At 44.1% G+C, this 17,641-nt stretch overlaps 1 protein-coding gene across 4 annotated transcripts in view; it reads right to left on the reverse strand.

Annotated features, from left to right (window-relative positions):
* The window catches only part of LOC307245374 (calcium-activated potassium channel subunit alpha-1-like), an 82,687-nt gene that overhangs the window by 55,942 nt on the left and 9,104 nt on the right, over window positions 1-17,641 (reverse strand). For all 4 annotated transcript variants that reach the window (XM_080020928.1, XM_080020929.1, XM_080020926.1 and 1 more), the window contains exon 2: window positions 15,466-15,609. In XM_080020928.1, the coding sequence (XP_079877054.1) occupies window positions 15,466-15,609 (144 nt within the window). The remainder of the gene's footprint in view (window positions 1-15,465; window positions 15,610-17,641) is intronic.

Here is a 17,641-nt window from a genome sequence, read left to right on the forward strand (position 1 = left end):
CTGGCGCAGCAGAAGAGGGACTTGCATGACCCAGAGTGGAAAATGGAAAAGCAGACTATTATTTCATAATTTTATGATCCTCCCATTATTCACGCTTTGTGTCCCACGTTCCTGACCCTTTCGATGGGTGGATGGTGGTTTAGCTGCAAAGAAGAACAGCTGTACTTCAATTTATTTTCTCCCCATTTTCCTAGAAGAGTATTACAAATAAATAATGGTATAAATCCCAAACTATTTAATTTCACAGTCTGATTAAATGCTCGACTACTCTACTATTAGTCTTCAGTTCAAGTCATGTCAATCCATGCCGTCTCGTTTATGAAATTAATTTAATTATTTAAATATATGTTTTTGGGGCATCAGAAAATGGTTCGAGTTCAAGATTCAAGATTTTTATTTGTCACATACATATACATACTTCCATACATATATGCAGTGAAATGTAATTTCACTGCATATATGTCTTGCTGTGCATATATGAGCTATAGGGCTGAGAAGGAATGTTATAACTAACATTGTTAAAACTGTGCTGCATTACAGATAAATACAAAACCAATTAACCCGCCTTTAAAATATCAATACAATTTACAAGCGCTGCGTGCACGAAGCGAGCCGCTTGTTAATTACACCAGTTAAACATTACACCAGTTAAACTTATTAGGCCATTTTAATATTTTATCAATGTACACATTTTAATTACATATTGACATAATTTGGACTGAAATGTGGCGCACGGAAGATCGTTTTCCGGGTGTCGGGGACCCCTCGTCAGGCGTGTGTCCTGGGGCTGCGGACTCTGTAACTTGCTGTGCCCTCCTCTTCCCACATCAACTCTGGACAATATCCAGATAATCCGGACATTGTCCGGAAGTGACCTTTTGCACATGTAGGACACACAACCGGAGGTCTGTGTCGGATGCGTTTACACCTACTGGAAACACTCAGTTTGGTTTAGGCGAGGGGTGGAACCTGGGTAGAGGATGCAAGACACGCAACAATGCTGCTGAGTTTTACAGCACACCCAAGATGGTGGAGGAGGCTACCGACTCCAGATGTGCGTGATTCGTCGACTAGTCGATTAAACGTTGCTAGCCTCGCTAGTCTGTACCAGAAACACTAGTAAGTCAAACATGTTTTTTATATTTTATTACATTATTGACATAATTTGCACTGAAATGTCATGTCTTCCTAATCAAATGCTGCTTTATAAAAAACGAGTATAGGTTACCAATTTTAACGACACCGGATAAAAAAAAAAAAAATAGTATTCATAAAATAACCAACACAGATTCCTTCAGTAGTGACAAGTGAAGTGCCGGGAAAGGGCACGGGAAATGTGGCGTATGGAAGATTGTTTTTACCGGCGTCAGTTTGATAACACTGTGAGGCGTGGCAGGGTCAAACAGAGACACAATGAAGGAGAGGCAGACGGAACCTCCATGTCAAACTGAAGCCGGTTTTATCGCCTGCCACGAGGCTTACAACTACCCCGCGGTTGAGGAGTCCAGTCGGAAAATAACCCCCTGAGATGGCCCTGTCCCTTTTAATTATGAACTTCTCTTCAGACACACTCTCCTTGCACTCGCACCCAGCACTCTCCTCCTTCCATACTATCACGGTGGCACTCCCACTCACGCAACTCACACTTGGGAAGAATCCCAAATAGGAGCCTTTCTATGTGGAGTTTGCATGTTCCCCCGTGCTCACATGGGGTTTCCTCCACCTACCATCAGTAAGGACCCCGACCAAAAACATGCACACATCGTCTGACCAGCGATGGACACTTGGTACCAGGTCCCCGGGTAGTCGACGAATGCTGCCCTCTGCTCCTGGCTGCCCCCCCCCGGAGGAAGGACAAGCCAGGATAGGTCAAATGCAGAGGCCACATTTCATCCGCCACCATCCAAAGCATGTGCATGTGTATGCATGTGTTGTAGTGTGGTGTGTTGCATGACAATTAAAGATTCTTCCTCCTGGACACACCTCCACCAATCAGATGAACGAATGCACATAATGACAACCTAGCAATGAACTTTAACCCCCGGGCCACAGCCATGGATTAACATGGATTTCATAGAGAGCACGCAATTACGGGGCGCCGCGTTGCGCCCCTACCCGGTGGACTACCACCGTAACATTCTTCACGTCGACTCACACTTGGTCGACTATTTGGGGGCAGTCGCAGCACTATTAAGGCAGTGGGACAATAACAACTGGAAGTGATAATTATAAGGTATGTATGTGCCAAATATAACTGATATCAAATAGGTGGATTCTTGAACCTCAAATAACTGATTTGACGGTTGAACTTTTCGGTAGCTGGTATGAAAAGTTTCCTTGTAGTTGTAGATGTATGTGGTGACTAAACCAAACAGCCCTTGAAATCTCCTTCGCCCCCCACGAGCACCCAGCACAGGGTTGTTAGGATCATATTTTGATTTCCCTTCATGAACCTAATAACCCAAACTTTGGTCCGCTAGCTCATGGAATTAAGCTGAGAACTTGATCATCTTTAATCAGTTTCAGGGGAAAAGGGATTTAACATTAAGCACCAAAAACAGAAATTCTACTACTTTGGGTTAGGGTTGTACTAGTTAAGACCTGTTCACATGTATATTTCTTACAATTTTACCAGGGATATTTCTGCCCAGATAAAACTGCATAACCCTAAGCAATTAAACAGAGCGCCTGTTGGAGCCAATAATGTAATTACCATCGTTAACTGCCAACAACCTAATAAATTTTCCATTCTTAATGTAATAAAAATCAATAATCTTATCCATCATGCTTTTCATTCCTTAATAACATATGACTCGTAGCCTTATTTTGAAATGCATAATGGTTTGATGGAGGAAAGGGACGTTTCAGAAATTTGGCCCTTGCAAAAACTATTTTTTGTAAATGTGGCTCCTGAGCTGAGTACCACTGCTAAAGAATGAGTTATTGCTTGTGTAATGTGAATACTACAGACGTATTCGCATACCAATTCACAATTGCAATGTTGGTCAAAAAATATAAATCACATTTAACTTCAAGCCTTGTAATTGTTTGAATCTGAAAACTAACATTTGAAAAATATGCAGTGCAAGCTCTGTCCGTGCACCGCTTTGTGTGCTCAGGGGCGGCTTTATGCTCATTACATAAAAAATAATTTTAAAAAAGTATTTTTTTTTTTTAAATAACAGACGCAGTGTTCTGGAAGAGGCTCCGTCTGGACTCTACAGGTGTTCCGGGTTCACAGAGGGTCAGAGAGAAAGTGTCCCCATTACGCCCGGTTTCCTTCCATGAGGAGACGTTAAATAAAAACACCCCGTCGCCGGCACGCGCATCGTCGGAGAGGGAGACAGGTGCGCAAAATGTGCTATGACCGCTCCCTCTCCACGCCTCCACCCCGCCTATAGGAAGAGCTGGCCCTGGAGCGCCCTATTGGTTAGATTGTGTAACTTAAAAAAAAAAAAAAAAAATTTAAATTGCAGGCTTTGCGATTTGAAAATTCCATTCTGTTAGACGGCGATTCGATTTCGATCCAATTCGATTAATTGTTCAGCCCTACTTTAGAGCATTATTTAGTAGTTCCCCACAAGCTAGCATGATGTAAAATTACAACAATTACAACATTACTTTTGTTATTTTCCATACAAGAAACGAAGGAAAAAAATTAATCGAAATCTTTCTCGATGAGATTATATTATATATTTCTATATTATAATAACAAGATTTGCATATAGAGCGGCAGGCATGTGCAGGGAGGGCGGAGGCACCTGCCCCTTTATGCCCCTTGGTGCCCTTTTCAATCAGGCGTGTTTTTTTGCTTTATGCTCCCCTGCAATCCTATATGGGATTATTTTGGTTTTAAACCGGGCGCAACTGGCAAGCCGAGGGACGTAACAGAAGTAATTTGCCAGACGGAGCACCGGGCCTCACCGGTCGCAGTGCCGGAGGTTCGGTGAAGAGAGAAAATTACAAAAAAATAGCAAAATTGAAGGATCAAATCGCGCAATTATCCCGGAGAAACGCCGTCTCTCTTTGGCCCCTCGCTCCCCGATAACAGGTGCGTCTGAGTGCGCACTCCACTGCCGCATTGTTCCTCCCGTATCTGAACAGAATCGAACCGAAGAAGGAGACAGCCCGTTTCAGAATGACCTGGAAACGGGGTTTACGGTGATTTATTTCTTCTTTTGGTGGAAAAGCGGAATACCAGTTAATTAAACAGTTAATCCAGAGCAACAACAGGAAAGGGAGTAAATACATAAAGAGTTTTTAATTGGTTTGTTTGGAGAAAAGATCGTGGTGATCGGCGCAGCGGAGATGTGGAACCGTGCGTAACGCCGTCCCCGTACTAAATTTGAGCATTAAAAATTTGAATATATTTGAAAATTAAAAATAATAAAGCATACAAATTCTAATGGAACATCTGCAGCCTTAGTGTTGTTGCGCTTCTTTTGGTACTCAAATGATTAAGGAGGAGAAGGCAGGGCTGGAGGTAAGTCTGACCTTCAAGTACCACTAACAAATAGTCAAAATTCCTAGAGAGTAGGTGTACGTGTGTATGTTTGTGTGTGCGCTATTTGAAAGTGGCAACAGTATGGGAAGTGTCATGGAAGTGTTACACTACATAGTAGATTAATACAAAATTTATAAAGTGATATAAGTATATTATTACATTATCAGCTCCAGTTATTACATTTTTTTTTAGGATTTCTTTTTAACCCAGCTAATAATGTAATAACCAGCCAATAATGTAATACCTTATCACATCATGCGTAAAAGTTATTACGATATTGTTCAGAAATGCATTATTGTACATTGTTATATTATTGGTAAGTTAGAATATAAGTCGATGTACATTATCGACTTATTACATTAAGAAGGGAAAAATTTGTTATTGGCAGTTTTTACCTTATTGGCTCAAACAGGTGCCCAACAAAACACAAAAGAAACGGACAAAATGAAACCATGAACACATTTTAGTATTTTTAGAGCTTATTGGGCACCGAGTGTCATGACATTTCACTGAATATATGTATGACTGTATGTATATGTATGTGACAACCAATCTCTTGAATTTGAAGTGTTTGGAGAGCAGAATATTCTTCCTCCATTAGCAAATCCTGTGTGAATATATTTTATAATATATTTAAAAAAATGCTAATAAAATAAATAAAAACTACTGCAGGTTAAAGAACTGAGATAATCCTTGTGGATCCTTCCATTAACCCTGGTCACAACTACTCAGGTTGAATTTCATGACGCGTATAGGGTTCACTGTAACTAACCTGCTGCCTGAAACGCGACCCTCCGTTTGTCTGACCAGGGGTCACAGTAAACCACGAGCGATCTGATCTACGGGTGTTGACGACACTACCAGAGGTGAGCAGAACGCCGTTGTTGGCCTCGGGCATTTACGCTAATCCTGCAGGGGGTCTCTCCCTATGGGCGCGGCACCATCTACTATTTGGGGACTCTGTCCTTGAGGGTTTAAGATTACAGTTGTGATATATTGGATGCCTCCTGGAAAATTGTTCCACATCCGCACATGCAAAACACCAGCTCCATAGAACCCCAAATCCTGAATTGGCTAAGCCCTGATTTAAGCAACGGAAGGGTTCCAAACACTCTCACAGTCAAGTATAAAGAGCTTAGGATGAGGGGGGTGGATGTGGTTTTCCCCAGCACATCCTCTTAGTCGGAAGCCGAAATATTATGTGGTAATTCAATCACTACCAAGTCGGGGGGGAGATACACGACGAGGATGTCAAAGAAAAAAAAAACCTGTATTAAAAATGCACACGACGATCAAACCTTTAATGTAAATCAATGCACGGGGGGACACTCTTGGAGGGAGTGTGATTGGAGCAGAGCAGGCATGAAGGCATGGAGCCATGACTCACCGTGCTCTGGCACCTCTTTACAGGAGGGCTTCTTACCGAGTGAGGGAACCTGTGCCCTCTGCTAACAATAGAAATGGAAATTCCCATCACGTGTCAAAAATGTAAATCATGTATCCATTCTTGGGAACCGCTCGCAAGTAAAGAGGCAGTGAGGATTTTTAAGGGCCAGAGGCTGTTGGTTGCACAAACATTTGCCTACAAGGCATGCAAGTGTCAAGAGTGTGAACATATGTATACCATACAGTTAGTCTGCAATTGAACCATACAGAACGCTGGGATAAACTGTTTATCCGGTGAAAGTCGCAAAAATAGCATGTTTTATTTTTAGTGAAAAACTCTCGCTCATAGGGCACAGAAAGGGAAAAACTACAGAAGGGGAGAAAATCTTGCGAAAGCGCAGATTCTAAACTTGTCAAATGATACCACATTTATATCCGTAAGTGGAACTGTCACAGAGAATTTGCCGCATCAGTCATCAATGATAAATTCATTCTGTGCATAAAATCTTGCGCAGCCGGAAGAAAAAAAAAATACATATTTTATAGATTCTGCCATATCTGTCATTTTTTGACATGAAACAATGAGAAAAGGGGCTGTTGAAAGTACAGACTCCAAGATCCTTGATAGATTAGTTCTCATATATTTGGCTGCTGGCAGCTATAGTTTCTTGAATTGACAAAATTATACTTATAGCTGAGTTTGAACGAAAAAAAAGTGTTACCATGCATAAGAGGCGAAGACGGATTGCTTTTGCTAAAAACTATTTTTTTTTTTTAATAGTTTTTTTTTTAGTTAACTGTCAGAGTTGTGTATGGCTCACCTGACTGAAGCATTTCTATATACAGTGACCTCTTTATGTTCATTTTCTGTAAGTGGCTTGGTAAATGAATTACATTCAACTTGCCAAGGAAAGCGAGAAAGCATTGCCTTGTTTGATGCAAAGTGCCAGCTTCGAGTAAAGTGCCAGATGCTAAATCCGAAATTAACTCATTTGCACCTCTGCCACTCCTTGAGCAACTGCGTTCACAAGATGAAACTGTTGTGCAGAGCGTTTTGTAAGACTGCACAACATGGCAGCAATGCCGGGTAACCAAGAGAAGAGCATATCTAAAATGATAATGATGAGACAGTTGGGAACTGCATATCAAAATACATATCTTAGAACCCCCCCCCCCCCCCACCATGAACGTGAACACTATAGGGACGCACTGTATATAGGTATATCTGCAATTATTACACCTGATACCTACTGCCCTTCGGATCTAAAATGACATAACTCAAGGATTTCGACCCTATGTACCTATGAAGAGTTAAGGACCGAATGATTGTCAGTCGACAGGCTGCATGTGGCTACTATGTGCAGATGGCTACTGGTCCTATTGACCCAGAATGTGTTCCCATACATGCGTTCCCGTTTGTCTGCATTTACAACATGTTATCAAAATTACATAAGCCGACATAACAGCATAGCTTGTCTTCAGATGCAGCTCGAAAAATGTAAATGCCTTCATCAACAAGAGACAAATAGCAGAACATTTAAATAGCCCATCACTATTGGAACACACTGTATACTGGGTTTAAGATATGTCTTGATGGATATCATGGTTGGAACGATAAAGACAACAATTGGACAACTAGGTTCAACGAGGGCTGTGACGACAACCGCGTCACCGTGGTTACGTGACGTTGCCGCAGTATTGAGCTCATAACCGTCATCACCGTAAATATATGTTTTTGTATTTCATTTTTTTGGCTGGTGAAAGTTACAGAGGGATATGAAATATAAACACAAATCATGGTTTAGTCATCATCATTGCCCGTCTTCCATCCTACGGTATGTGAAAGGGTTTCTGGAGAAACTTTTCAGTCGCCCTGCTGAGTACGCTTCAGCTTTGCGCACCGCACGAGGGGGAGGGGCGGTCCATTAAACATATTGGGGATTTCTTTTGTGTCTGATTATTATTATTAATAATAATTCTTAGGGCTGCATCCGACTCAGAATTTTGGCAGTCGATCGGATTCAGCTGTTCAATGCGAATATGAACGGAATATGGCTAGAGGCGGAGGAGGGGGTACTTCCTATATAATTTTAAATAACCGTGGCTCTGCGCCTCGATCGCTGCCTCTGACGTTACCGCACACGGCGCTCTCCGCCCGCAACACCGTGGTTATACGTTGCTTTTCACCGCGATAAGAGGAAAAATTCACAGCCACAGCCCTAAGAACAACATGGCATTGTCTCCTTCTGCGAGGCCCCGACAAAACAGACCAGGCAGCTGCTGTCACCTGAAAATAGCAGCAGTCTGACGGTCGGGTGAGAAAGACTAGTGTCGCTGGTACTTAATTTGCTCCATGGCGCAAGGCACTGAGAGAAGTGAAAGTCATAGACACCCTCCCCAACCCGCTGGCACCATAGGCCACGGGTGGCATACAACCCCCTTTTGTCTCTGCCAAAAGGCCATGGGCAGGTTGGTGGCATTTGCTATGTATCCATTACATATGCCATCGCTGTTCGCCGCAAGCAAAGGCCAAGAATCAGCTGTGCGTCTCTGAATGGATAGGCGTGGGCATTGGAACGCAGATTGAAAGGCGGACGCTTTCATACTGAGCTGGATACCACGGTAAATATATGACGATAAATCTGCACTCAGCTGCACTTCTTAGCGGCGTAAAGGCTGAGTGCTCACATTATTTCTGAATGGCACATCTCTCTCTCTCTCTCGCTCTGCCCCCCGCCCCCCACTCCCTCCCTTTTTTCATCAGACTTTCATCAGACAAAAAGCTTTTCCTTGTAGCGTTTGCATCTACTACCGCTGCTTACTGAAGCTCTCAAAAGGTGGAGGTGGAGAATTTGCTCGCTTGATGAAAATGCCCCCCTGAGCCACGTACAATTTTGCTCCAAGGGCCTCGCCTCCTGCTGTTGCCCCCTTTGTGACACAGACGCAGTCACTCCAGAAGATCGCTCCATTGTCCCGGTCATCCAATATCACTTCTGCATATTGACCCCTGGTAATTCTATGCGCCTTTGAACGCTGAGCATGGAAATGTCTCACCAGTGTCTCTCAGGCAGTGTCTCGCCCTGTACCGATAAATTCTATGTCCAATCATGAGCTCTGGAGTAAAAGAACAAAACAAAACACAAAGCACTAATGGCGCCAAATTATGTGGGGGGAAATTACCCGGAAAATTACAGAGACTGTTTCACTTTGTTGATCGATGACTGGGACAGATTCCGTACTCTGAGACACAGGTGATTGCTTGTGACCAATTCCACGCTTCCATTTATAGAACAACTTTCACTGGGCAGCATTAGAGATATGTGACATCCCAGCCCCCCCTGTGGACATCCAACCAAAACCCAGGTTCGCTAAATGTCACTCAGCAGGGGCTCATCACGCCCCCCAACACACACACACACACACACACACACACACACACACACACACACACACACACACACACACACACACACACACACACACACACACACACACACACACACACACACACACACACACACACACACACACACACACACACAACAATGATTATATTCTACATGGAATGTAGAAATGAAACAGGAAGTCATGTCATCTCAGGGGACCCACCAGGGGCTCAGGTACAAGGAGCAGCCACCTGTTCAGCCCCGAAGACTTTATTTTATTGGATGCGACAAGGAAACAGCGATGCCGTGACACCTTTGCACATATCTCGTCTCTTGGTGTTCGATAAGGGCGAGTAACAACTGCACAGATGGGGTTCCTTCTGTATTCCAATACCGATGTGTCCCGTATTTACCTGGGGGCCCGCTGCCGCCCAGTAATTAAAAACGCGCGCGAAAGACCTTGCCATTTCTGCTGCCTTTGATTGCGCAGAGAGGGAAGCGCCAGGCTTGAACGGATGAGCTTTCACAGAGTGGAAGGTCACAGAGACGTGTCCAGGCAATCAGAAGCCCAAAAGGAGACGTTTCGCAATCTGCTAAGATGTGAGGGAGACGGCCTCGCAAGCGAACGACCGGACGGAACCTTACGCAGGGCTGTCTGCACCTGTTTATCACTCAGCATCACCCCCAGGAAGGAAAACAAATGTTCTGTTCACCCTGAATGACACGGTGTTAGGACAACACGCCAGGCCAGGGCTCAACGGTTACGGTTGCCCTCGGCAACCAGATGAGTCAATTGGCAACCATTTCGTGGCCTCTGGTTGTCCATTTTGGCAACCACTTTAACATAAAAATAAGGGAGGGCAAACAGCAAAATGTGCACCCTGAGATAACAATTTTTTGCATTAGTGATATTTAAAAATTGCCGTTACAGTCGGAACCAGACTGCTGCATGCCAAGAGTCGCCTATTCGTTCCTTTATTTCCCCAGTTCAGCACCACACTCAACTCCTATATCAGCCTACACGAGTCATGTTTTACCTGTAAGACTCACGTTTTAATGCCCTTTTTCGTTATCTGTTATGCGAAAAAACATCAGATTTCCACACAGTCCGAGAAAGTGAAAGTGTGCCTCCGGCTCATAGTTGCGTTATAAAATCCCAGCACACCACGGAGCGCCTCTCCTGCCGGGCTGCTGACAGCGCTGTCAGCCCAAGAGTCAATCACAGTGGAATGGAGTAGAGCAAGGTTATTACTGTCAGGGATGCAAACAACTCGCTTTTCGGCAAATGTCTCTTTCAGGAAGCGATGCTGTGTTGACGGGCTCGGAAAACTGTATTGCGTGTCGAAGTGATGCGTTCAAGTATATTTAAGACCTGTGGGAAACAATGGACGTGTGGCAACTTTGGGTAGCACTCTTTTTTCCCCCACCATAAATGTGTTTGCATCCCTGTACAGTTAACTAAAACTAAAACCTTAAATTAGGTGTGAAAAAAACATTTTAGTTAACTGAAATAAAAATAAAAACTAGACTTTGGGGAAAAAAAAATAAAACTAACTCCAACGATATTGTGTACTTACAAAGCTAGCTAAAATAAAAAATAATCCCAAACATCACCGAGGGACTTTCCTCTGGTGCAGAGGTTCCCAGCCACCGGCAAATACCGGTGTAGCCGGCCGATTTTTTTAACAAGGATTTTAATAAGGAGTAAATGAAACTTGAACTTCTACCTGCGGAGCCGCAGGTAGAAGTTTTCCTTTAACTACCAGTGCTCCCCTCTGGCAAAAAATAGCATCCGTTTTTCTGCATTTATTTTGGTGAGTTACTTAAAAGTAGTGTAAAGTAACCTGTTGTTTATTATTCTAAAGTCTAGTTTTGCTGAAGCTCTTAACTGTTTAGCTGTGTTTAAATATTCTCATATTTGTCATTTATAATTTTTTTTAAATGTATTAAATTAAAACGTACTTTATAAATAACTAAGTTACTTATTGAGAAACAAGTGGTTTTCTTTACAAATCAAGACTCGATAGCCAAACAATGGCATAGCTGTCAGTGCTGAAAAAAAATGCATGTGTTTAAATAGCAAATACAATCGTGACCTTAAAATCGAATGGGGGATTTGGAGAATCATGACACCCCTTATGAAGGGGCCAACAGGACTGTTGAGATTCTTATTGTCTGTGTGGTGAGCATATACATGTAGGACAGAGACAGGCCAAGTGTGACCAGAGGAGTTAGTGTTATCACTTCTGTATGTCTCGTCTCGTGTTGTGTTCCCTCCCCTCTGAAGATTCAAGTTCTGTAAATTATCAGGGAAAAAACAGCAACTACAAAGAATTTTGTCCAGTTACTGTATTAAAGCTTTTAAACATTCTTCGATGTCACATTTTCATTATTAAGATGACTCATAACTGCAAACTATCTTACTCAAAATATAAGGTGACTAAATATGGCAACCACTTGTAAGATTTAGTGTTGAGGCCTGCAGGCCCGCTTTTCTAGTCCATCCCTCTGGTATAGTTTCTACCTTTGGGCGAAATTATTTAATGGAGCGTTCCACTTACGTCGGAAGTCGGAGCTGGGAATGACGTCACAACCGAGTTGACTGTGTTGCAGTAAAACAAGTCGGAAAACCAAGATAGCCACCTCCTTTGTTGTGCTTGCTTTTTCAGAATACAGACAACTACAGGACCAGAGTGCTCACACACACACACACACACACACACACGAGATCTATCCTTCACCTTGTTTGACCTATTCCTGGTGAAACACAATGTCTAAATGGATGTAAAAGAGCGTTTCCTGTGTCCGCCACTGCTGTCCCCGCCCCCGACAGGTTTTTTTTTTTCTAAAATGTATATTAAAGAAAACGAAAATAAGGAGAAGAGAACGAAAATAAATGAAGTATGTGCATCAACGGGGAGAGATCCATGAATACAAATGGCTGAATGGCAATGTGGCTGATACAGGTGTTTTCCGGGTTCCCCTGAACCTAGTAGAGCCTTTCAAATAGCAATGAACTTTTAATTCTTAGGAATGCTCAGACACAGCGATGTGAAAAAAATATTAAAATATCCTAAACAAATAAAATGAAACAACCAAAACCATAAATAAAATGGACTCTCGGGCTCGAGTTAAACGTTATCTTCACCTGGGTCAGTGTGTGTGTGTGTGTGTGTGTGTGTGTGTGTGTGTGTGTGTGTGTGTGTGTGTGTGTGTGTGTGTGTGTGTGTGTGTGTGAGCTGCCTGAGCCCCGCCCACAGTAAAAACTCAGACAGAGGGCAGACGACAGGACAGAAGCAGTGCGGCCAGAAATTACAGCAAAACTCAGCAAAAGTTTTTCTGTTCATTGGGCTCAGTTGTATTCATTTGTAAAACGGTTTACATAACACAAGTAATACATGATTTATTTGTGGATTTAGAAATTCATCTCATTTTTTTAAATTTAATACAGATTTGTAGGTTGTAGTAATTATTGAGCTTTTCCCATTCTTATTTGTATTTACTGCATTATATGTATTGTTAATTGTGACGATTCCCTCCATAACTTTTTTTTTTTAGTACAACATTTCAGCTACATTACATCATGTAGCCGGCACTTTTGTTCAAAGTAACTTCCAGTATATTTTATGTATATGTATAATATAAGTTCAAATATAAGTAAAGTAGTTATTATCGACCGTAAATTCCCGCGTGACTTGAGCGCAGCACCTGCAGGAGCAACAGTGGCAGAGAGTTCACCATGGATTCTAGCCTAGACAACTCAGCCAGGGACCATGATCATGGTCACTGTGAACACAAAAAAAAAACAAAAAAAAAAAACAACAACACACAAAAGAAAGCACAGCTGCGACCGTGTAAAAAAAAAAACCCAACAAAAACGATGAGGAGATCTCGATTCAGGAGGATTCTTCTGTCGCCGAGGTACTGTTTAGGTTTTGTCACGTTGATACTTGGAGTAGCGGCGTCGCTCCCCGGCGCGGTGAAAAAAAAACGCTTTGGCGCTGCGCCCAAGTCTTAAAACAATAGGGAACACCCTGCTGTTTATTCTGGCATGATGTTGGTGACATTCTCATGTAAACCAAAACTCATGTGAAAACAAAGGGCAATTATCGAGGTCATTCAAAATTCATTCATCCAAGTCATGTCCATAACATTCTACGATAAGTCCATATAGTAATTATGACGACAGGCCCATCGATACACAGTATGTTGAATAAAATCGGTGCATCCCTAATCTGAAATGCCCACTGTCTAACGGCCAACTGATATTCCACTCTCAGATGGCCCAGAAACAGTCTTTAATGTGTCTCCCCCTAAACAAGCTGACACAGAACACACACATCTGCTGTGCTTAGGTAAGCTGCTGTCACCATGGTTACAGACGACTGCTCTCTAAACAGTTGCGTGTGTACTGAGCCATCATTGAGACGCACACACGCCCACGGACACACACACGCCCACGGACATACATCCGCACATCAAACTCTGTACGGCGCTAAGAGTCAAAAGGGAATATTGGCCCAGATTGGGGAACATTTTTTAAATTAGGAAACACCGTTGGCCACATTTCCACAGCCAGCTTGTCATAACAGGGTCACAGTTAAAAACATAGGACAGTATTATCCCCGTGAATGCTCGCTTGCTTATCAACAGAAAGATTCACTCTCACAAACTTGTGTGATTAAATCAGCCCAGCACAGGCAGGAGCTCTCACTGCAGCTTTGAGGGGACTAGCTCAGTGTCAAATAGTTAAATTGGCGACAGTGACTCAATCATGAGTCACAGGCAGGACATTTATTTTTAATTTTTTCAATGTCTTCCTTTTAGGTATTGAATTACTCTGACGTCACAAATGATGGGAGGATCAAAAAAAAAGTATCGATACAAAAATAATATATACTCAACACTGCTTACGAATCACCTACTGCTCAACATGAACAAATACAATGAGCCTAAAGAGCCTTCATTTGCATCATCTCGGTTACTTTTTGAGGGCTACTACAAATTTAAGACACTTTAGTCTTCGCGATGCGTGACGCAGAGGTGTTAAGTGCATCCGTCGCTCCCCTGGCACTGAGGGTGGAGCCGCCCGAGCGGCACTGAGGGTGGAGCTGCCCGAGCGGCACACCGACGGTGCGCAGCCAGACTTGGTGTGGCCTTCCCACTCCATCTTTTTCATTTAACTACTCTTTGCCGCTAAACTAGCTCAGCTAAGCACTTAGAGTCACATCATCAACGCTCTCATAAAAAAAATGTATATTAAAAAAACGGCTCCACTCTGCCAACCGTACAAGTGCCGAGCTGCTTTTGTTGTCCTTGCGAGAGAATTGTCCTTGACTGGAAACCCCCCCCCCCCTCCCCCTTGCACTGGACAGACAGGTTACAATTTATCCAGGGTGCGCTTATCCCATGCTCCGATTTAATCCTTCCATACAATACAATAAGAACAATGAGTGGGGGGAAAAAAATAAAATAATAAAAACGGGAAAAAAAAACAAAAAATAATTCTTTCTCCGTGTGACAGCAGGCCAACAAGGCGCCATGGCAACCATTTCCACCAAGGAAAATGTGATTGGTAATCTGCACAACTACCCCCCCACACACCACCCCAGACAAGCACTCCACCCCCAACTGCTGCCACTCCATCTCCCTCTGTTTGTCTCCTCCTCCCTATCTCCTGGTCTCTTTCTGTGCGGGCTGAGGGCATTAAAGGGTGTATGGCCTTAATACCCTCCTCAAATCTCCATCCGCTTTGGTGCGCCGGCTTTGTTTTGACGGTTCTGCTCCCCCCGCCCGGGAGACAGACCACGCCGCAGCCTCTATAACGCTCTGTCGGCCAGCAGACGCAAAGCACAGGAGACACCCAGCCCGTGTTTGTGATATTTTGCAGCTTGCCGGACGCAGGACGTCAATTCACAACCCTCCTCCTATAGCGGGAGGGTTGCGACTCCTGCAACGGCGTAGTTGCGTCGCGGGGGGCCTCCACTCAGAGAAAACACAAGCCAACTGGGAGCTCAACCAGGGTATGTTCCTGTCAGGAGACCATGCGGGAGTAATTATGATCAGCCGTCACATTTCATCCCACTGACAGCTTGACGGACGTCAAGTCGTCGTGGATGTGCGCTGCAGTGGCTCCCCCCTGTCAATCGAAAGGGCGACCAAAAGGGCAAGGATGAAAGGCGGACTCACCAGGACCCGGCCCGTCAGCGTCTGAGCGGATATCATGACCCCGGCCCAGTCTTTGACCGAGGTCATCCAGCCCACCTCGCTGGCCGCTGCGTCCTCCTTGTCGGTGCGCTTGATGCCATCCCCGGTGGTGACGCGGTGCGAGTCCTGAAAAGAACAGACAAAGATGGTAACTCAGACAAAGTGAGAGCCCGATGAGGACCCCGCATACAAAACAGAATCATGAAAGCTGAAAGGCGCCGACCTGAAAACCGACTCGTAGTAGCGCGGGGGTTGCGCGAACCTCCCACCGACGTCGGAAACCCTTGGAAAACGTGCGCAGTCGCAATACCCAGGGGCCAATATTAAAGCCAAAAGTCAACTGTACACGCACAAAGGCAGGATGAGCGGACATGCGGTCATTGTAGACCATACAGATGGAAAGCGAGAGAGAGTGAGTGTGAAAGAGAAAGAGAGTGAGTGTGAAAGAGAAAGAGAGTGAGTGAAGAGAGTGAGAAAGAGAAGGAAAACATGTACAAGAGCAAAGAGCAAAAAAAAAAAAAAAAAAAAAAAGGACACTGGAAAGTAGTGTATCCATGGCAGCCACAGAGCTGCCAAGGCCTCTGTTCCACTGAGTGGGCTGTCTGGCTACCGGTCTGCTGGGGCCCCGCGTGAATTCACGGCGCTGGAAATGGAGACGGGATGCGGAGGTGAGCTGCACTCCCCGATGAAATGCTCCACCACAGACAGACACCTCGGGCCAACACGGCTGAGAACCTCTTTAGCCTGTGACACCAGTCGCCTCACACACGTTAATGGTGTCACACCTCACTTTCTCTGAGGCACTTTTTTTTTTTTTTATTATTTATGTCCGGCAGCTCTGCCTGTCACGGTGACTCACTTGAGGAACTGTGGGTTAAAGGGTCAGGCAAAGATTGATGAGGATTCAATGGATTGGGGTTTACAGAAGTTTCACGTGTTGCAAACCCCGAAAATACAGACGCATGAGGCCGTGGATGCCTCATTGATAAGATTATGTCCCAGGAATCCGTGAATCGACGTGGACAAGAGTAAATATTCATGCTTGTAAATAAAACTAAATTTCGGCCAAATTTTGGGAACACTGGCAAGAGGCCGACTCCACTGTGAGAACCGCTGGAAATCGATCAGTGCACGGTTGTCTGGTCCGATGGGGATCTGTGCTTGGCAACTGGAGGATTAGTAGCAATGTGTTACTGCGCCGCCGTGTTCCGTTACGCGTGTTAGCCATCATCCAAGAGCCAGTTCTGATCAATGCCCTCATTCACAGCTCGGCCTTTTTGGGTGGCGCGGCGTTTACGTCCCGGTATTTCAACATGCCACAGCTCCGACACGCACAGGAGGTGGTGGCCTGAGATGGTGGCGCCGGCAAGCTTCAAAGGAACACCCGGTGCGTGACAATGCGTCATGTGCTGCCATGCGCCGTAAATCATCGGAAGGCTGGAAGTTGGTCACACAAGTCGGGGAAAGGATGGAAGGAGCGAATGCGTTGTGTGCCATGTGCAGCATAGCTCAGGGGGTGGACAATCAGGAACCTTGGACAACCGGGACGCGGTCTCGAAAGAAGGCACCTCTAAAAAAGAAAACCATGACAGGAGCCAAAGCCTGCTTGTCCAACATTCTAACAGCCCTAATTTTGATTACTGCACAGCTGACAATGGTACGTTTGAGCTATTACTGGAGTCACAAATTACTATATATTCAGAGTATAGCGCACGGACGAGCGGTGGAAGATTCTTTGTCTCCATCAGGTCATGTATGAGGATTCTATGTAAGTGATGAGCAGAACAAATGCTGTATATGAAAAGTTATTCCTAGAACGTGATATTATCCAAGCATCTGGACTTTGACTATTTGACTACTGTTATTATGTACTCGGGATGCAACGGTACGGTGGGCACACGCTTCGGTATCCATCACGGTTTTGGGGCCTTGGTAACGGTATCTTCATAATTAAGAGGTTCAACTTCATTGGTGGGTTGTTATAATCTGCCTAAGTTCATCTGATTGTAGTGAAGGTGTCCAGGATAGTGGATAATTTAAATATTTTACATACATACATACATACATAGGACTATAGTTAGTTATTTTTGTGTAGAACAGGTATAAACAGTATTTTTCCCACACAGAAATAGTAATAACTTCAGTCAGACCAGTGCAT

The sequence above is a fragment of the Zeus faber genome, assembly GCF_960531495.2.
Source record: "Zeus faber genome assembly, chromosome: 20".
NCBI classification, from domain to species: domain Eukaryota; kingdom Metazoa; phylum Chordata; class Actinopteri; order Zeiformes; family Zeidae; genus Zeus; species Zeus faber.